The 21,709-nt window shown below is 36.7% G+C and overlaps 1 protein-coding gene across 3 annotated transcripts in view; it reads left to right on the plus strand.

Annotated features, from left to right (window-relative positions):
• Window positions 1-9,075, plus strand: part of Slc38a6 (solute carrier family 38 member 6) — a 66,818-nt gene extending 57,743 nt beyond the window's left edge. For 2 of the 3 annotated variants that reach the window (XM_004837437.4, XM_021247867.2), the window contains 6 exons: window positions 1,096-1,175; window positions 1,531-1,631; window positions 7,017-7,141; window positions 8,284-8,428; window positions 8,536-8,630; window positions 8,809-9,075. In XM_004837437.4, the coding sequence (XP_004837494.4) occupies window positions 1,096-1,175; window positions 1,531-1,631; window positions 7,017-7,141; window positions 8,284-8,428; window positions 8,536-8,630; window positions 8,809-8,889 (627 nt within the window). In that variant the 3' untranslated portion in view covers window positions 8,890-9,075. The remainder of the gene's footprint in view (window positions 1-1,095; window positions 1,176-1,530; window positions 1,632-7,016; window positions 7,142-8,283; window positions 8,429-8,535; window positions 8,631-8,808) is intronic. The other variant, XM_087195222.1, reaches the window with a different exon arrangement.
• Window positions 9,076-21,709: the final 12,634 nt, after the last annotated feature.

Raw genomic sequence — 21,709 nt, forward strand, 5'->3', positions numbered from 1 at the left:
CCCTGTTCATATATGATTCTGTTGCTGTAGAATGTTTATGTGGTTACTCCTCCATAGAGAATTCTCCTTTTCATCCCTTGAAATATGCCTCTCTGGCCCCACAGGGAAGTTATCACATCTTTTACGTAGCAGAACCTCCATGAGCCTTAAAGATCTAGATAGAGTAATTGAAAAACCAGGAAATTGAGCAATATATGAAACAGAATTTGTGAATTAAAAAGTCTCATTCCCCTAGTCCAGTCTCAGGGAACAACACTACAGCTTTTCTTCTCCCAACCGCCCACAGATATTTTAGGAGTCTGGACATCACAGCCCAAGAAAGGTCTTCAGCCTGAACTTCTTTTGCTGAAAAGCCTAAAGCTAATTAAGAAAAAATATTTTTAGAGCAGAAAAGAGAAAATAAATCCCCGCCATCCATTGGGTAAAGACAGTATTTTCATTTAGAGGATAACTTTTTTTTTCTTTTATAGCTTCCTCTGGCTGTTAGGTATTCTAATAATAAAACAAAACATAGGCCCATGTATTACGTGGGATCTTAAAGAGTTTTTTGGTCTAAAATAAATGATGTTCATTCTCCCTAAAAGAGATCCTGGTCAAAGATGCTGCCAGTACAAAGATATGATTAATATTTTTAGTATTCCCTTGGATTGAGTTGGTAAAAGCAAGTTCAAAAGCATTAACAATTATCGCTGCTTAGGATAGTAAGATGTATTTAAAATTATGTATACTTTAGGAATGACTGAGAATTGCAGTAAAAAGATTTCTAAAATGGTGGTATCTTTGTGTTACCTAAATTATTTTTGTCTTAATGTGTAATGGTGATTGTAGTAAAGCAACATGGTATGGGAAGCAAGCTAAAAATTATTCTGGCCAGTATAGGTATACCAGTTATCAAGTAGATTATTTGTGAGTGGCCACAAGCCTGTATGCTTCTCTTTAAAAACCTAAATAAATATTATAAAGAGATGATTCATGAAAGATAAAATAAATTTAAATAAATTGACTTTTTAAAAAAACAACTGAGTTTGTTAAGTGTAATACTGGTTTCAGTATAACAGCATTTAATAATGTTGTCTTTTAAAATTGTTTTTTCAGAGTGCTTATGCTGTACCAACTATGGCTTTTTCATTTCTCTGCCATACGTCAATCTTACCCATATACTGTGAACTTCAAAGGTACTATAGAATCCTGAAAAAATCCACATGTCTTAAATGTGTCTTTTTATCCCTAAGGCTTTTAGATTGAATGGCATCCTTGTTTGTGAATCCTTTCCTCTCGTCACTTTATTCTAAGTGTTAGTTTAAAATGAAGCAAAACAAAACAGTCAATAATGAATTCTGTCCAAATTGAGAATTTTTCCTGAAAGTATGACTTGTGTGCTAATTTCAAATTATGAGTTCTAGTGTATTGTTCTCGATGAATTAGGTCTTCAGTGATTGAAGAATCCTCTTAACTAGCTTGGAAGATATTTGTTTCTGTAGATCATAAATTCAGATTGTAAATTCCACATTTGCCATTTTTGTCTTTTAGCCCCTCAAAGAGAAGAATGCAGAATGTAACCAATACAGCAATTGCTATAAGCTTTCTCATTTACTTTATAGCTGCAGTCTTTGGGTACCTCACTTTTTATGGTGAGTATATTCTTTAATTATAGATGGCAAAATAAATTATTATGTAGACAATCTCATTTCTGACTACTCTCCTTCTGACTTTCATTAGTAAGTCACTTTATCCAGACCACCAGATTATAGTGCAGTATTGTGGTAGCTCTGGGGCCTTAAAGAATTGGTTATTTTTCTCTTATAAAGGTGGAACAGCTATGTATGGTGGCACATGCCTGTAATGCTGGCACTCTGAGGTGCTGAGGTAGGAGGCTCAGAAGTTCAGCCTGGGCTACCTGGTGACTTAGTGAGAACCTGTCTCAAAGTTTAAAAAAAAGTTTAAAATACTGGGGATATAGTTCAGTGTGAAGTCTCTGGTTTTAATCCCCAGTACCAACAAAACAAAACAAAACAAAAAACAAACAAACAAAAAAAACCCAAAAGATAGATTTACTTTAAGATTAATGACTTCATATGAAATTTTCTCTCAAACACCTAAGTAAAAATTCAAGTTTAGGAACATTGATGTTTTTCTAAAAAATAATGATTTTGGATTTTTTAAATTGTGTATTTGATATATAAGACTCTAAGAAGTTTGGGGTTGGGAGAATCATCTTAATGGCAAAAGAACAAGTTGAAAAAGGAAAAAGTTGTACTCTGGACTCTATTTGCCTAGATGTCAGACATCTCCTTTTAGTCAAACTTAGTTATCACAGGATTCATCAGATGTGCATTCCATGATGCACCATGACTTCTTCTTAATTCTCTTAAGATACTTTTAAATCCATAATACAAGTATAAAACTCTTCCCTGCTTAGTATGCTGTTTTTAAAATTTTTTCTCTTTTTATAAGAACTTCAGGAAAAAATAAAACTTGAAAGTCTAGAACAAGAAAAAAATCATAAGCTCTCATTTAATTTGTAAACATTTTAATTTGCAAACAAACACATAACACAAATTATATTCAGTTTGTCAAATTCCAGATACAGTTTTAGGTTAATGAAGGCTTTTATAACAACTGTGCAAGTAAATGGCTATTATTATTAGAGTAATACTTAGCTGTTATGACTCATGTTTTGGTTGATGGCCTTGTGTGCATGTTTCAGGTTTTCGACACCCATAATGACTGGCAGTGGCACTTATCTCCCAAAGTTTTCCCGAGTCTGACAAGTTGTTGGACAATGTCTACTTGCACTGCTACATTTCCTAAGCCCTTTGGAAAGAGAATGGGTTTTGAAATCCAACAAATCTGGTTCACATAACTTTTGTACTCTAACTATATGACCTCAAATAAATTACTTCATCCTCATCTGTAATAGGGGGATAACTCTATAAGTTTGCACTGAGGCAGAAATTAGTTATATGTCAAATGCCTGCTGCAGTATCTGGCACATAACAGTCCTTCATAAATGAGAGCTACTGCTAGTGGTGTGTTACTATTATTATCAATATTGGGCCGGGGATTTAGCTCAGTGGTTCCACCTCCTGCCTTGCAAGCGGAAAGACCCAAGTTTGATCCCTGGTACCAAAAAAACCCCAAAACAAAAACAAAAACTATTATTATCAGTATTGTACTTGTTTCATAATTTCAGAAACTTCTTACTATTTTAAATAAAACTATTAAAATGTGATGAGTTTTTAGTATATGCTGTATTGCCATGGACTTTCCAGAGTGTGAGAAATTAGAATTGCTTTATATAGTCCTTCTTTTCTTACTGTCTCTATGTTATTAGGCAGTCTCATTAATCTAAATCTGCTTTTACATTTTTATACTGATCTAGACACTTAGTAGAGCTTTGTGTATCAAGAAAAACATTATTTCCATTATGAACATAGTGCCCTGCCGAACACACTAAAAAGAAAGTAAAAACACATCCAACTTTTTTGATCATCACTGATAAAATTCTTGAAATATATGGGTTCTATTTTATTGTTGAGTTTGTTAATTTTTATATAGACTTGCATTCAGATTTTTCTGTATTAATAAGCTAATATAACTATGCCTCTTGTGATTCAAATAGATTTAGTATAACAGAATTATAATTAAACTTTTAATATTAAAATTGTCACTTGGCACAAATACTACTGGTAATCAAAATTTTGGGGCCTAGAAGTGTTTCAGGTTTCAGAGTTGTGGAGATTGTAGAATATTTGCCGAGACTTTTATGCTAAAAATGTTTTGGATTTTGGAGCATTTTAGATTTTTGATTTTCAGATTAGGGATACTTGATCTGTGTTATTAGGGATCTTCAACATTTAGAAAAAGTCCAAAAATACCTTCTTCTTCCTATGGATAAGTAGAATCACCTGGAAAAAACCTCAAGTGGCCTACTAATATGTAGAGTGACTGAGAAATAGTCACATGAATGATCAGGTACTTAGGAGCTGTATTATGTTGTAAGAAAGAAAGCTTGGACTGAAAGGGATATGGAGCAGGGATAGCTACTAATGCACTTATTGAGCTAAAATTTAAGTAAATGTCAGGTACTTTATATCCATTTCCCAACTTAATCCTTAGAACAATTCCACGAGGTGAGTATAGATTCATTTAGGTCAAGCTATTAGACTCATACCTGAATTAATAATGGAGTTGAGACTTAAATCCTGTTTTGTCTCTCTCCAAATCCAATGCCTTTTTTTACTGTGCTGCCTCCTCAAAAATTACATCATGTTACACTATATCTGCTAAATGTTGTGCAGATTTCCTTCATTCCCAAGTTTTTATTAGAATAAACTTTTAGAAAAACCCAACTGACTTAAGCTCCTGGCATATCTCTGTCTGTCTTTATCTACCCATTCATCCATCGTTATTGTTTCTTAAATATAAAAGTTACAGTTTACCATTATAAATTAAATGTTTCCTAGGTAGTGATTTGCCTTGTTATCAACTAAAGCTGTTATGTTCTCTGACTAATTCTTTCTCCATAATGCAAATTCTTCACAGTATCCAAATTTTATATAATGGAGAAATATTCATAGGGGATAGGTAGATGATAGATAGCTATAAAGACAGACAGAATGATATGAAAGTCATTCCTTCTCCAAACACAGAAGATGCAGATGTTGATTTGCTCTTCATAGTGGTTGTTTTCATAAACAAAGAAATCTTGTGTCTTTCTATCAGAATGGCACGTTTTCTTATTTCTGTGGAAAAAATTTGCTGAACGAGCCTGAGATCTTATCAAAAAGGCTAGCATGGAATTAAGCTTCCAATAATTTTTTTTAGATAAGCAACCAAAGCCCACAGAGGTGAAGTGTCCTCATAGTATTAAAGGCAGCTTTCCTGTATTCATCCCTTGTTTGACAGTGTGTATTGAACAGAACAGCACAGCCTCCAACTTCAGGGATGTGTGTAACTTGCAGCGATCACATTTGGGTCCTTTCTGAGATTCTTAAAGATTTATCTAAATCCAGAGAAGACTGCTGTGCCATGTCCCTTACACGTGGTCAGGTTTTCATCCTGGGAAAGTAGAAAGTACACGTATTTTTGATTTTGTAATCTCATTTTTCAAGCTTCTGGGGCTGCTTGGCATCCTTTTGTCCAGAGCTCCCAAAGCTTAGTTAATATCTAACTTTTGTCAGATTAAAGAGACCTATAAATATGTACCTAGCTCTAATTATAGATGTTAAAGCATTATGTGGTCAGGAAGAGAAAAATGTTCCTCTGGTGAGGAGGCCAATGCTCAAATGTTGCATAATAACCAGACCAGTTAAAGTCTGCAAGGTTGTTAAGCAAGAAGTGTTAATAGCTCATTTTATGATTCAGAAAGTGGAAATAAAACAGTATGCCATATATCTCCAAAGACACAAGTATGTCATAGATTTGGAAATAGAATCCAGATTTCTTGGCTCTTCTGATCTCCTACTTAGTCCATTAGTTTCATATTGTGTAAATTTTATCTATAATACTTCAGACAATTCATTTTTCTCCTATCACTATTATTACATCTGGTTCAGATTCTCATTACCTTTTAGTGATTACGACAGTAACGTTCTGCTTTTATCCCTCTGGGGATGTTTCTTCCAGTCCATATTTCTGCTTAGTTCAGATCACAGTACACTCCTAAGTCATAATTGCTTATTTGTGGCCTGCCAGATAGAATCTAAACCCCATGCAAAACTGTTTAGTAGATGTTCTGTGCATCCCCAGCCCTCTCGCCCAGTATCCTCTTTGCCATCCTGCACATTGTATTTCAGCCACTGGAGCGCTCACTGGATTACTCATTTTCTCAGGTGCATGTCCCCTTTGCTACTTCAAGGCTTTTGCTTGTGCTGCTTCTTGCTTCTAGAGACTCTTCCCCCACATCTTTAACTGTGTGCACATGTACATTGGCTCATTTAATGTTCTCAGTAACCTTATAGGGCAGTGATGGCAAACCTTCTAGAGCTTTCAGTGGTAGCAAACAGCCTGGTGCAGCACATGTACCAGAGTTTCACCACCACTGCTACAGATCAATGTATTATTGTCCCCATTTTAAAGATGTAGGAACTGAGACTCAAGAGGTGCTAGTAAGAGTTGGGATATGAACACTGCTGTATGGTCTTAGTCTTTGTTTAGGCCTTCTGTTACTTCTGTGCATTTATGTCTGTATACCTTCTATTATGTCTATATATTCATCTTTTCTCCCTTTTAAATGTTAAGATCCTTGAAAACAGATATATCTGATTTTTTTAAATTCCCCAAAGCATCCTTTCTAAAACTATATTCTTAAACTGAAGTGCATCATTCTGATTTAAGTGCAAACTAATCTTTTTCCATAGAGGCGGAGGTGCAGTGTTCTTAAGCACTGTTATTCTTTTAAGTAAGCCATTTCCCTAAGACTTTTCTCTTTTATGAGAAATGAATGCATGAGTGACATATTGATGAAGCTGATAAAATGCACAAAACTCTAAAATTTTAGAAAATACTGTGCTGTTGAGGAAAAGGTAACAGCTTGAGCACCCAAAAACTCAGGATGTGTAGCTCTGCCAGCTCTGCCCTTTCATGTGTATGACCTCAAGCAAGTGATTTACGCATACAAATTTTGAATCTACTAACCATATATTGTTATCACAGGAACCACATTCACCAAGCATGTGAGAACACTTTACAAACAACTTGAGAGTTCCAAACCCTTAGATTACAGAGAAGTTCCAAAGAGATCTTTTAAAACATACTCTCATTGTCATAATTTTGGAGATTCTGCCTTTTCTGGTTTCTAATTTTATGGAAAGAGGAACAAAAGGATTCTAGGTTTCAAGAAGGTATTTATGGAATGTCTTTGTGTTTCATAGGACAGCAAAAAGACCAGAGATGGATTTGGATGATCCAAGTCTACAGAGATCTATTAATGCGATGGAAAATAATTTTTCTATTATTGACATCTTAGTACATAGTTTATAATATGATCCTTGTTGTTTTTTAAAAATTTACAGACAAAGTGGAGTCAGAATTACTACAAGGTTATAGTAAATACTTGCCACATGATATTGTTGTCATGACTGTGAAGTTATGCATACTATTTGCTGTGCTATTGACAGTCCCTCTAATCCACTTCCCTGTAAGTATGCTTAAAGGTTTTGTTACTTAGTGTAGTGGCTCCCTAATATGGCAACACTAATTCTTTGCAGACTAGAACCTTTGAATCACATTGAGGCTTGTATATCTTATTCATTTGTCAAGTAATTGATCAAAGACCTCATACTTGCATATGGCCCCATGAAGCACAAAAATAACAGTGAACCACTAAGCTAATTTGTGCTTTTGGAGAGTTAGTTTAGATTTACGCTCTCCCACAGCATTGTTTCCAATTTAGAGGCTATAGTTCTAAAGTTTTGGGGGTTTATGTATTCTGCTTTCAGAAGAATGTGCATGAAGAGGAGAAAGTCCAGTCAGCAGAAATAAGCTCCTACTGGCTTACCATACATTTATTTTCACATAGACATGCTAGTTTAATCTTAGTCAAGATATTTTACTTGCTCTAGAATTATAATTTAAAGAGCAGAACAAATTTTCATTCTGCATCTTGTTCCTATACTTAATAATTTCTGAAAAAATAGAAACAAGGCTTCAGGTCTAAGTGCTTCTCCATGAATGTTGTGAATCTCTAGCAGTGAGGGTTGTTTTGGGTTTTGGGGGGGGGGGTTATTTTGTTTTGGTTTTTAAACTGGAAAGATTTTTTTCCCCCTCTCTGAGCCGACTGCAGTGCCAAGATTGCAGCAGGGGCAGGGTAGATTTGTCTGGATGTGACCACCTGCTGCTGGCCTTCGCACTGGAAAGTGTAGTGAACTATTTTCCATATTTACATGCTGCTAAACAGACAATATAAAATAAAGTAGTAACTTGTATTTCTTTCCCATGGACTGATTTTTTCTGGTTTTAATCGTTTTTTTGTTGAACATAATGAAAATGATTCTTTGATATTTCATAACAAAGTGTTATTCTTGGTAATTTTTTTAATTATACATACTAAAAAATTGCCAGTGAAATTTTTTTCTTGAATTAAAGCAAAATAATTTGTATGAAGCTCACACAGAGAGGCTTATGTGTATAAACACTTTTTATAATACTAGGTTATGCTGTATTTTTGGAATCCAAATAGTTTGGGGTATAAGAAAATCATGGTTACTGTGTTTCTCTAAGCAAATATTTTGCCTTTGATACTTCCTCTTTGCTTGAATGTTTCATTTTTTTCTTAAACAGGCCAGAAAAGCTTTAACGATGGTGTTTTTCTCCAATTTTCCATTCTCGTGGATTCGCCACTCTTTGATCACTCTAGCACTCAATATTATTATTGTTTTACTTGCTATATATGTTCCTGACATTAGAAGTGTATTTGGTGTAGTTGGTAAGTTTTCCATTTTAAAAAATTCACATAATAAAATGAGTAAAATTGTTAAAATGTCTCACATCTGAATCCAACAATATCTTCCTTTTCTTCTCTCCAACTTACAGGTGCCAGTACATCAACATGTTTGATTTTTGTATTCCCAGGACTATTTTATCTTAAACTTAGCACAGAGGATTTTCTCTCATGGAAAAAGCTTGGGGTAGATTGTTTCTTTTAAGATTTGTATTTTTAAAAAAAGATTTGTATTTTAAGAAATGATGTCATTTTATATTACTTTACCTGTGTCGAAAAGTCATTATATCTTAAAATATAAAATATATTATTGAGAAGGGAAGTTTAAAAAATACTATTGTTATTTATCTCCCCCCCCCCCACAGGCTTTTGTTTTGTTCATCTCTGGAATTTTGGTTGGGAATTTTACTTTGGCTCTTGTCATTTTTGATTGGATCAAGAAATGAAATATTTTCCTCCCTGTGAAGAATAATTTACCTCTACAAGCAAGAAAGAATAATTCTAGAAGGCACCTTGGTTGAAAAATATATATTTATGAAAATCATTACAGAAGAACAGAAGAAAACGGCAATGTGTAAGGGAAAGCAAGAATATAGTGGTTTTAATAAAAATAAATTTAAGATGTTTGTAAATATACTGAGTCAATCTTTAATTGTTTGGGACTTTAAAATTAATAGACTTTATCTTTTAGAGTAGTTTTATGATTTTAGATATATTGCGAAGATACAGAGAATCCCTGTATCTCACCTCCAACATACCCAGTCTCTCCTGTTACTAACATCTTTTGAGTGTGTTTCATTTGTTATACTTGATGAGCCCATATTGACACACTGTAACTAAGTCCAGAGTCGACATTAGAGTTCATTTTGGCGCCCCCAGATCTTTTTACTGTCTCCCTGGTTTTACCTTTTCTAGAATACCATATATTTGGAATCATATGGAAGATAGAGAGATGACTGGCAGATTAGGTCAAGGGTCTGACTTCACTGGGATAAGCCTCTTTGGAACCCAAAGGACAAAGGATTAATAAAGTCTGCTTTCCTGACCTCAGAGGCCCAGTAACAGTGATAATTGCATACCTTCATTTTCGCATACCCACCAAGTTTGAAAATGGCACCAGAAGTCACCCACCAATGACAGATTGTACCTTTCCTACACCTGCCTAAAGCTGCATATACTCCCCCAGATTTAGGCACCTCCACGCGTCCTCCCTGACAGCCCCTTTCTGCTAGCAAGAGCTTTTCTTTGTTCTTTCTAATAAATCACAGCCTGTGTTTTCCCTACTGTTATTTATGGACCTCTTTGTGGTCTGCAGAACATGATGCACAGAATGAGAACCCAAACCCAGAGGACGAATAAATTGGCTACAGTAGTTATGTCATTTTCAAACTGGCTTCTTTCATTGGACAATATGCAATTAAGTCTTTTCCATATCTTTTTGTGTTTTTACAGCTTATTTTTTTTCAGGATGGAATAATATTCCCCTATATGAATGTAACACAGTTTATCCATTCACCTGTTGAAGACCTTTCGATTGCTTCTAAGTTTTAGTACTTATGAATAAAGGTGCTATAAATATTCATGTGCAGATTCTTATGTGAACATGTTTTTCAACTTTTAGGCTAAATATCAAGGAGTACTCACTACATTGTATGGAAAGAATATGTTTAGTTTTATAAGAAAACTATAGTTTTATTTGTTGGCCAGCAACAAATGCAAGTTCCTGTTATCCTGCATCCTCACCAGCATTCACTTTTGTCAGTGTTTTGAATTTTTGCCATGTGTGTACTGGTACTGCATTTCAATTTGTGATTCCCTGATGGCATGATGTTGAACATCTCATATGCTCAATTGGACCTCTGTATATTTTCTTTGGTGAGTTGTCTCTTCAATTCTTTTGCTATTTTTTAGTGAGTTTTCTCATTGTATATTTTGGATTCCTGACCTTGACAAGATACATGTTTTGCTAAATTTTTCTGTTTTGCCTTTTCATTCTCTTTTCACAGTGTCTTTCACAGAAAAAAAAGTGCTTAATTGTTCTGATATATATTGACTCGATATATTTTTTAGAAAAATCAGTGTATTAAGTTTATATACTAAATTGATTCCTTGCTTGTGGGTTAATGTCAGTATTACTAATAACAAAACTGATATGATTCCATTTGGATTTTGCCCTGCCCCCAAATTTTATCCAAAAACTTTTGGAAATTTTCTCTGGTGTGCATTATGAGATTCTCCACTGTTGTTTATTATTAGGATTCAGACATTCCCTGAACTTTTCAGTTTGTCATTAAAACATGAAATTCTTGACAAAACCAAATATTGATCATTTATATCCTTTTTTGTATGAAGGTTGCAAATTATTGCAGTTTTCCAATTGACATGGCTAATTTCTGTTGGCAGCCAGAAGGTAGACCTTTTCAGCTAGGAGTATTCTATGTAAAGGGCCACATGGTTAGCAGCCTACCAAAGCTAGGGTGTATCAGTAAAATGTAACCCTAATCAGGTCCATATGTAAAGTAGGGAGTTACATGCAAAGTGTTAATTTGTATGTATGGAAATGAACACTGTTGCAGGTGCCCGCATGCCTCCCACTAAGGCAGCTAGCTGAAAAATTGACAACTGAGCTTCCCTTTTGAAATCAAAGAGATACTTCTTTGGCAACTTGAGAACACTATGATGTAATGTGAAAAGCCAAGGTTCTGAGTTAGAAAGATTTGGATTCAGATCTCAGTGAAAGGCATACATACTCCTTAACCTTTTTAAGCCTTCTACTTCCAAATCTGTAAAATGGAGTTAATACTTATACAGGATTGTGTCAGAATGACTAAATGGCCTTCTATAAGCTAGATGCAGATCAAAATAAGCTTTCTTAATAGCTTAAATGTTTACCCTCTTTCACTGATTCTTTACCAGAACCAGTAAAATGAAATTACTTTCAACTAAGGACATGAAAACTTACCCTGAGTGTTTTCATCTTCCATTGTGCACAACCACTATCTTTGAAATCTCTCTGTAGCCTTCACTCACAGGAGTTGGCCTCAAAGCACTATTGTTGGTGCTTTCCCACAGTTCTACCCGTATGTGCCTTCCTGTATGGTCCAGGGGCACAGTCAGACCACGTCCCCCATGGGGCCTCTGTGGGGCTTCAGATCCGACACAGCCCATCCAAGTGATGAGCTACTTACACCTTCTTTTTCTGCGAATGAAATGGTGGATCCAAATGCACATAGGTGTTCCGACGCTTAAATAAATCTAACTCCAGTAATACCAAAATAACCCTAAATCTACAGCAGATGCACGGATCCCCCCTGGAGCACATGTTAAGTGTGATGACAGCTGGGCATCAATGAATACATTTGTCACCTGCTCATGAGATAGTGTCATTAGAGGTTTGACCAAGGGGACAAATAACCCGTGCAATGAACACTCAGCATAAAACTAAGTTAATGTCAAGTAAAACGTATTTTACTTGAATGTTCTGCCTTATCTAACTGCCTGTTTGGAGTCACAGCATTCTCTGTGAATTTGGAAGAAGTTAATAAGATGGCTGGGGAGAGCAGGGCCCTTGTCACTGGGATTACCAAAAAACTTCAAGTGCTGCTCAGCATGTTTTTCTGGAAATATGGGCCTTCTCGTTATGGGCTTAATGTTCATAATTTATTAGGTAATAACTATTTAAAACTAAAGCACAAAATATACTTTTCTAACATTTGGAGATTGCTTAAATTAAAAGACAAAATGCCAAGGCTAAATTACTTTCATATGTTGAGAGTGAATGTTTAAAAATTGTACTTTTTTTTTTAACAGAATGTTTACTCTTGAGCTTAGCATTTAAATGGTTAAAACAAGCCTTTGAAGTTAACACTCCATTAAGATGAATGGGGGTAATTCACACCTCTGCTGGTGCTGTATTATTTCAGTCTGGCTGCAGAGAAAATAGGACAGCAGTAGGTTGATTTACAGTGTAAAGGCCCTTTAAACACCCAAGTTCTGGAAATCTTTGTTGTACCCCCTTCTCCTTTCAGTCTGGAAGCAGGATCTGAAATTTGCCACAACCTAATTATACAAATGAGGTTTTGAAAGTACCACAGGTTCTCTATCATCTGGCAATTATGTCTGGTTTCTGGTGGGCACCAGTTACCATATCAACCCAACTTCTCTGGCTTTGTTTGATCCTATATTGAACTGTTTCTTCCTACCCCAGCATTTGGTAAACTTGAGTTTAATACCCTGTTAATTCACCAATAGAAAATCAGGGACAATCCATTTTCAGGCAAATTTTATGTGTTATTAATGGGGTATGAACTAACCATTGGACTTTAAGTGCTTGTATGGTAAAAACATCTCATTTTTGCAAAATCTTGTGCTCTTATTTGCCTGCATATAAAGCATCTACCTTTCAAAACTTTTTTCCATATTCCCAGTATTGTGCAGTGAGGAGAGATCATTCAGGAAAGACTCATTTCTTTCTCAATGTCCTTTGCATTTGTACTACAGTATTTTGGATTTGAAATGTTTTCCACCCGTTGGAAGAGCTACAGCCATTTGACCCTGAAAGAATATTTTAAAGCGTAGCAATGAAGTTATCTCAATACAAATAAAATGGTAAACATTGGGATGTTAATGAATTTGAAAGATCTCTTTAATGCGAACAGATTTTTCTTCTCTTTCTCCATCCTACACATTTGCAGGATCCAGTTACCTCAAAATCTGTGGATAGCTGGGTGTGGAGAGTATTTCTGCTCTGAGCTGTCAGCAGTACTGACATTGCCAATACACTATATGGAGACAGAAGATAGATGCTAGAAACAAAGCTACTCCAACTGAGTTAATTTAATATGTTTTTCTTCTTGGCATATTGACAGTACTCTGTGGCTGTGTTAGAATTAGCCCAATGTTAAACTTACTTTACTTCCTCTACATTTGTCTGCCTGACTTTTGGATGTCACAATATTTGACCTTAGCATGTCTCAGAACATTTCATATTACTGAGAAATTTGCTTTTCCAATTTAAATGTGTGATTTATTTATCCTTCTGCCAGTGTTTCCAATTGTCTTTCCATAATGAACTAGGGAAACAAAATTTGTTGGAAGATGAGTAAAGATTGGTTTCTTCACTGCAGTCAGTCTTCTTTTTTTGTTTGATTTTTGCTCTTCCTAAGCAATTTGATACATGTTTTGATGATGATGATGATGTTCTGTTGCCAGGTTGTCAATCAAGGTGAGCAATTATGAGGAACAGAAAGACTCATCTTGGTTGATAGCCAGGTGAACAGGTGGGAGTGAGAACTTTATTCACCTATGGGACAAAGTAGATGGGTTGAGAGAGAAATCAGTGGAGGTTGGGAGCAGATGGCGGAAAATACATTGTAGCATGGGTACTATAAAGGGAAAGACAGAGACATGTTTCTCTCACTTGTTTGCATGTATGTATACAGTGGACTGATGGCATAACACAAGCAAAGGGGTTGGCTAATTCATTCAGCAAATATTTACTGAGCACATATGTCCTTAGGTTGCAAAGCTACACAAAACATACATCTTATCTGAGGACAGCTCAGCCATAACTTTGATATTTCTGAATTAACCTTATCAGATGGATTTGATAAGTGAATCTGCTTAACAAGGGAAAATTATATATTGGAGCCAGACTTAACCTCTGTTCAAATCTCAACTCTACCTCTTTCTTATTTTGAATAAATTACTTTAATCTGCTAAGTTCATTGAGCTTTTTCAATATTTGAGTTTTATCTCACCCAGGGAAATACACTTTGTTTCTTCAAGTTAGATTGTGTGATGTTTGGGGAAAACCTGAGTAAGCTGTTAAACACTGAATATATGTGCACCTTGATTGCTTGAGTATTCTTCAGATCACATGGGTGGCAACCATATACTTCTTCTCTCTTCTCTGTCTGCTTTGGCCACTGAAGAATGAGCCTGATCAGAAAATATTCTAGGGGCTAGAGCTGTATTGTATCTCTGTGATAGAATGCCTGTCTAGAATGAGTGACCCAGGCCCAGGAAATGGAAGGAAGGGAGGAAGGAAGGAAGGAAGGAAGGAAGGAAGGAAGGAAGGAAGGAAAGAAGGAAGGAAGGAGAGAATGAGGGAGGAAGGAGAGAATGAGGGAGAAAGGAAACTATTCTAGAAATATCTTGGCCAGTCCACTTATTCTCACATTAATGTATTCTTCCCCACAAAAATAATTTTTATTGGTTTATAATATTATCAACATTTCTGACTTCATATCAGTTTTTTAGCAATAACATTTTGCTTTTGTAACATAAAGTATGTGGTCAGCAAAAGCTGCAGGTCTTTTTCAAGTGAATGGTCAAATTCCCAGTACACTGTGCTCGGGCTATTCATTTAAATTTTTAAGTATGAAAGGATACACATCCATACTGTGGTATTTTAGATTGTAAATATTCCCTAAACCCATGTGTTAAAGGGTTCGTCCCAGCTCGGTGCCCATGGGTTGATGGAAACTGTAAAGAGGTAGGGCTTAGGAGGAGGTCTGGTGGCATGTGTCATAGTTTTACTCAAAGAGGTTATTATTTGAAGTCTTGTTTATGTGTATGTTTTCCCAGGCAAGTACTAACAAGGTCCGACCCTGCTTAGCTTCTGAAATCAGATGAGATCAGGTGTGTTCAGGGTGGTATGGCCATAGACTTGTTTATGTGTATGTTTTCTGTGTCCACTAGAATGAAAGTTTCATAAGAAATAAGACTTCAATCATTGAATCCTCAGAGCCTGGGACAGTGCCTGGTATTCCAGAGTGACTTAATATTATTGTTAATATTATTGCTAATAATATTATTATTAATATTATTAATATTATTGTTGAGTGAATACATAAAGGAATCCCATAAACTATAAGGTCTTTCATTGTTCTACGAACAATGAAACATTGTTCTATGAAAGGGGATACATAGGCATCTGTACATACAAATGTTAGCATACAGCTCTATCTGTATCTTGACTTCTTTTCATTTACCATTAAGTATTGTTTTTAGTTGTTCATCATAAAATCAAAAGCAAAAAGCACACCTAACTTGTTTGGCATCTAGCAAACTAAGTATATAATTCAATATTGTTAATTATATGCACATTGTACAGCAGATATCTAGAACTTTTTCATCTGACATGAGTGGTATTTCCCCTCTTGGCAGCCCTTGAAGACTACCATTTCACTTTCTATTTTTATGAGTTTAACTACTTTACCAGCTCTGACAGTGACGATGCATGTGGAGTGATCTTTTGTGACTGACATGTTTCATCCAACTTGCAACATATGGCAGAGTTTTTTTCATTTTTAGGACAACATTCCATTACTTGTATATATCTATCATATTTTCTTCATTCATCCTCTAATGGACATTTAGATTGTTTCCACCTCGACTATTATGGATAATGCTACAATGAACATACTTAGTGTAATTAAAATATATAGTAAATAATTAAATTTTAAAAACTAATTATAGTAAAAGACACATTGCCATTAATCACCCTCAAAAAAACTGCCTCTCACTTAAAACACATTTATCTCATTGTTCCTGCCACTTTCTGAATCAATTCCGAGTGAATGTTCCAAACAGCTTGTGGCCGCTCCATAGTCAATACTGACTGTGTTGAAAGCTGTTTTATTAGTTTAAAATACTGCACATATCCAAGTTATTTGAGGACATTAAAAATCTTGCCACCCATTCTCTTCACCTTTTTGAGGCTGGTGGGGAGGCTCATAACCGGAGATCTAACTCGGGACCTGCACTTGCAGGCCGCGAAACCTCTGAGCTAGATCCCCGCCCCATCTCTTCACCTTTTAATATAAAAAATTAACGAAGGTCATAATAAAATGTAATCTTTTAAGTTACAGAGGTCTAGATTTGTGTAAAACTTGCTATACCATCCTTATTTTTCTCATTAAGAACAAATAAAAACGTTCTCATGGACCAATATTTACAAACTACCTAGCTAAATAACCAAAGTCTATATTCAAAACTTCAGTAAAGATTTCTTCATTTCCAATGCTCGTTGACTTCAGTTATTTTCTATTTGGTAGGAAGCATATCTTGATTACAAAAATAGATTAATGACTTAGTTGGCTTTCTTCCCCATAATTGCTGACCTTTGGAAGGCAAAAATATCTAAATAATTAATTCCTGGTTTATAAATTTGTAAAATTTTGCAAACATTCCAAGTAAATTTAGGTGAAAAACACTGACAGCATTTTACTATAAAACTTCGTAAGTTTATATGATCTCTGTAAAGTCAATCAGTAATAATTACACCATGATAATATTTACATTTCACAGAAAAGCAAAATACTTGGAGACTCTCCATGTCTCTGTCTAAAGATCTTATTCATTTGCATTCAAATAAATTCTTTGCTTTCACTCATCCAGAATAGTCCTCTACTTATGATCTAACCAGACTAAAGTTGCATTCATGCATTTTAATGTCAGTGAAAAAATGGCTTTCCCAAAGTCTTTTGTATCAAATCCCCTAAAAGATGCCTAATCACTCCTGGATTTAGTTATTAAACATTTCATAATGTTGTCCCTTCTAGAAAACAACAACAACAACAACAAACAAAAACTTTGTTTAAAATAACTCAGAGAATCATTCTCTAGCAACCTAGAACTTTATTCTCACGAAATAAAATTCTTGAACTTTATCTCAGTCCCACTTACGAGGAGATGATTTTACCTGTCATGTAAGTATTAGGTATATTAGGTATTAGGCACTATTAGGTATATATAGATAGTACTTGTCCTTTGGTAAAGATGTGTAAAGCACACATCTGGGTGGGTCATAGAGGCATGACCTTGAGGTCTCTATCTGGCCCCTGCCCACATTTGCTCTGGCTCTGCTCCCCTGTTCTGCTTCCCACCTGTCATGAACTAAGCATTTTTGCTTTATCATGCCCATCCACATGATGTTCCTGCCTTGGAGCCAGCCAGTTATGGACTAAATCCTCTAAAACCATGAGTCAAATTATCATCATCATCATCATCATCATCATCATCATCATCATCATCATCATCATCATTTACCTTTCCTCCTTAACAGTTTTGGATATCAGGTACTGTGTCTCAGTGATGGAAAAGATGACTAATACAGAAAATCAGTACTGGGAGTGGGATCATTGCATGTGATTCAGAAGGCTTTGGAACCAGTTTGCTGGAGGAATTGGAAAAATTTCAAGAAGCCAGCTATAGAAAACCTAGAATGCTGTGAGAGTGCTTAATGGGTGACTCTGGTTGGAGCTCAGAAGACCAAGTGCTGGTAGAAATACAGACAGCAGAGTCCATGCTCAGGAAATTTCAGTCAGGAATAAGAACTTCACTGGCAATTGAATTAGAGGCAATGTTTATTACACTCTGGGAGAAAATTTGTCTGTATTTTTCCCATGTCCTGAGATTTTGTGTGAGGCTGAATTTAAGGCCCACAAGTTAGTTTTTCTGTCAGTGGAAATTTCAAGGCAGCCCAACATTCAGATGGTGGAATGGATACTACTGGCTGCTTCAGCCAGATTTATAGTGAGAATTAGGGGCAAAAAAGAAGAGCAGAAAAATTTATATTTTGGTCAAAAAGCAAGCATGTGTAAAGTTGGGGCCAAAGGAGGTATGGTTGCTGAAGAGATTAATGCCAATAAAAAGAAACCAAGCACATTGAACAGGGACAAGAAGAAAGATGTCTTGAGGGGATCTCAGTAATCACCAGGATCCACTCATTGCAGCCTCAAAGGTGCAAAAGTGTGACTTTTCAGCAGGGTATGGTGGTCCATGCCTGCAATCCCAGCAATCTAGAAGGCAGGGAGATCACAAGTTCAAACCAGACCTGGGCAACTTAGTGACTTAGTAAGACCCTATGTCAAAAGTAAAACAATAAAAAGTGGATGGGAATGTAGTTCAGTGTGAAAGCCCTGGGTTCACTCCCCAGTATCACAAAAAAAGTATAACTTTTCATTTGAAAAGAGTCCCCCGACACCCTACTTGAGAAGGACTGCCTACAAAATTGGTTCCCCAGGGTTCATTTTGCTGTGCTCAGTCATTCAGACACTCAAAGTTTGCTGCAGCCATCATCCAAGGAGCCCTGGCTACTGCTTCAGTTGGTAGCATTCCTTGGTGTTGTCCACAGAATGCTGGTTTTACTGACATTCAGAATGCAAGACTTGTGGGGTTGTAGAAGCTCCCACCCAAGTTTCAAAAGAAGGCCTGGGAAGCCAGGCAATGTACCCCTGAGTAGGGAGTATGTGAAGCTATGAGATAAAGGCAAAGGTGCAGTGAAGACCCCAGAAAGTGGAAGATGCCAGGAAATTGAAACTTCTGCAAAGAAAAGCTGCAGGTTCTGAGCAGATCCAAGGTAAGAGAAGCCATGTGGGCTTCAACCAGGAAGGTGATGGGGTGGGGCCACCCAAGCCCTCTAGGACTCACATCTCAGCACCATGTGCTTCACATGTCAGATTCGGAGCTAAAGGACTTAGTGTTTGCCCTGCTGGGTTTCAGTCTTGTTTTGGTCCAAATCTTTTCTACTTGGCCCCCCTGCAATGGGAATGCAAAAGGCTCTTGTACTTTGGGATTATGTAACTTGTTTTTTATTTTTACAGAGGTTTACATCTAAGAGTTTGCCTTAAATCTCAGAAGAGATTTTGACTTGGAATTTTCAGAAATGCTGGAACTATTGAGACTGTGGGAAGAGAATTATTTCATTTTCAGTTATATGCAAGGCAGTTATATCATGCTAAGCATAATTATCAACTTGTTATTGTTTTTATTTGAAGATTAAGTATGGTTTAAGGAGATGTGTTTTGGTGTCCAGTTAATAAGGTGTGGGATGTGATAGTTTTGCTTGCTGTTAACTTGATTGGCTTGGATGTTGCCCAGGGGATTAGCAAAGCATACTTTTGGGTGCATTTGAATGGGTTGTGGGGGCATGTCCTTGGGGTTTAGATCCAGTCCCTGGTTGTTTCCTCTCTGACACTGTTCCTGTTTGGTTTTCTGGCTACCATCTTTGCTTCACTATACTCTTTCACCATGATGTTTCTGCCTTGGAATCAGCCCCCCAAGGACTGAATTCCCTGAAACTATGACCTAAATTAAACTTCTTCTACTTTAAGCTATGGGTGTCAGGTATTGTGTCTCAGTGGCAGTAAAGGTGACTAATTCACAATCCTGGTGCCTTGAATATGATAATAAGTAGTATGGATATCCTGAAGGACAGAGTTTGGTAATTGCATGCAAAATATACACACCGGGCCATCCATGGGTGCTTGTTGAAAAAAGCACTGATTGTTGATGGATCTTGATGAGAATAGGTACGTTAAAATTTCAAGTGAACTTATCAATTCATAGGGTTTAGGGGTCCCTGCCTTCTGAGAGGATAAGGAAGATTTTGTGGAGGAAGTTACAGCTGAAATAAAATTGAAGGATAACCAAAGTAGAAATGAGAATAAGAGGAGATAATTCCTGCTGGGAAAGAAAATACCAACAAATGCAAAGGAACATACAAGGTATATTTTGGAAATGACAAGTAAAATGACAAAGATCTAATAACAACTTGAAAAGTAAAGCTGAAGGGTAGGATCCTGGTTGTAGAGAATGCTGGTAACCAGGCTGAATTTGGACTTCACATCTGGCAGAAGGTAGGTCTCCTCAAAGGCCTTGGAGCAAGCCATGATCCAAAGCGGTAGTGAAAAAAATTAACTGCCTCTCTATATTGAGCCAGCACTGTTATTATCTTTAAAAAGCTGCAAAGTAGCAGCTTCAGCCTTCAAGGGCCAGTCATCTAAAATCTCACACTTAATTTGTTCCATGTCTCAGCCCAGGTGGGCATGAGGTTTTTTTCTGAAGTTTTGGGAAATTCCTTTACTATCTTAAAGGACTTCCCATGAGTGCTTGCCTCCATACTTCTGTGTGATCTCTTTATGCTACTTTCCCCCTCCATAGTTCTCTCTCCTCCTTTAAAGTTTTCCACACTCCCTTCCACTAGAAGGTCTTCTCAGACTGTGGGTTATTTTAACTGTTTGCTCCATTACTCAGGAAACCCACTCCTAACATCTTGATGCTACATTTAATTTCTTTACATTATAAAATACACACAGTCTTATACTTACATGTCTAACCACCCTGTAATGCACTTTAGGAACGATATTACCTTTGCCACCCCCATTATATCCTCCATGCAGGTCTTGCCTCCCATCTCCTCCACCCTACGCAATTCTGAGTATTGCGCAGTGCGGTATACACGGTGAGTTTTGATGCTTTGAGAGCATGCCCTGAACAACAAAGGATTTCTTTGAAGCTGAAATCCTATGGGAGCCATGGAATGTGCATTTTCACTCTTTTTATCAGCGTGGGTGGAGCTTCTAGGCCAGTTCCATCGAGAGAAAATCGCTTTGTGTACCTCATTCTTGCCCTCACTGTCTCCAGTGTCTAAAGACCTGTTAGAACATAGAACCTGTTCGTGATGATCAGAACACAGGCTATTAACATGGCCAAGCAGTTCATAACTTGGAATTGAGCACCATGAACAGTAAGTATCAGACAATACAACTAGAACCCCTTCATTTTATTCAGGGTTAATTTTAAGAACTGTTTCTTCCTAACTCATTTTTAGTCTTCTTCATCTACTCTGTCCTACCTGTGACTCGTGATGGGGATACCTCACCCATGTTACATACCTAATTCTATTCCTCCCAACATTATGTAGTGCCTGTGTGTTATGTGACCAGCTGGAAGGAGAGGCCTCACTGAAGAGATCTGTGATCCCAGACAAACAAACATATACTTTTATCTTCAGGTTTCAGCCTGGTGAAAATCATATCACCTGATGATTTGGAGCTCTCTTGTTTGGAAATTAACTGTGGCTTCCAAAAATATAGTGGAAGCTCCTTGTACCTGCATATGATAGGCTTTGGACTCTTGCTAACTGCTAGTGCAGGCTGAGCTTCAGAGTCCTTCCTTCACAGATGCAAATCAAAACAGCTCAGAATCAAGTCTAGGAAGCAAGTCCAAGCCGTTTGATTTGCATGGGGAGCTTTTGTCTCCAAGTGCAGGCAGCCAAATTCCCTGGGTTTCCCAGCCCTCCGGAAATATGCCTTACAGGGCCTGGGGGCCGCTGGGCCTAACAGGGTGGGCATGATTTGAATGTTCACTGCCACAGCTGCTGCGCCCCCTCCCTGGTCACTGCCATCAGTCTTGCTCCATTTTACTGCCTCAGAATCCCCTTGTGCATGTTAGTGGTTAATACAGCAGCCAGGAGAC

Source organism: Heterocephalus glaber, unplaced genomic scaffold (assembly GCF_053883595.1).
Source record: "Heterocephalus glaber isolate CG9 unplaced genomic scaffold, H.glaber_assembly_v1.0 deba00001608, whole genome shotgun sequence".
In the NCBI taxonomy this organism is placed as follows: Eukaryota; Metazoa; Chordata; class Mammalia; order Rodentia; family Bathyergidae; genus Heterocephalus; species Heterocephalus glaber.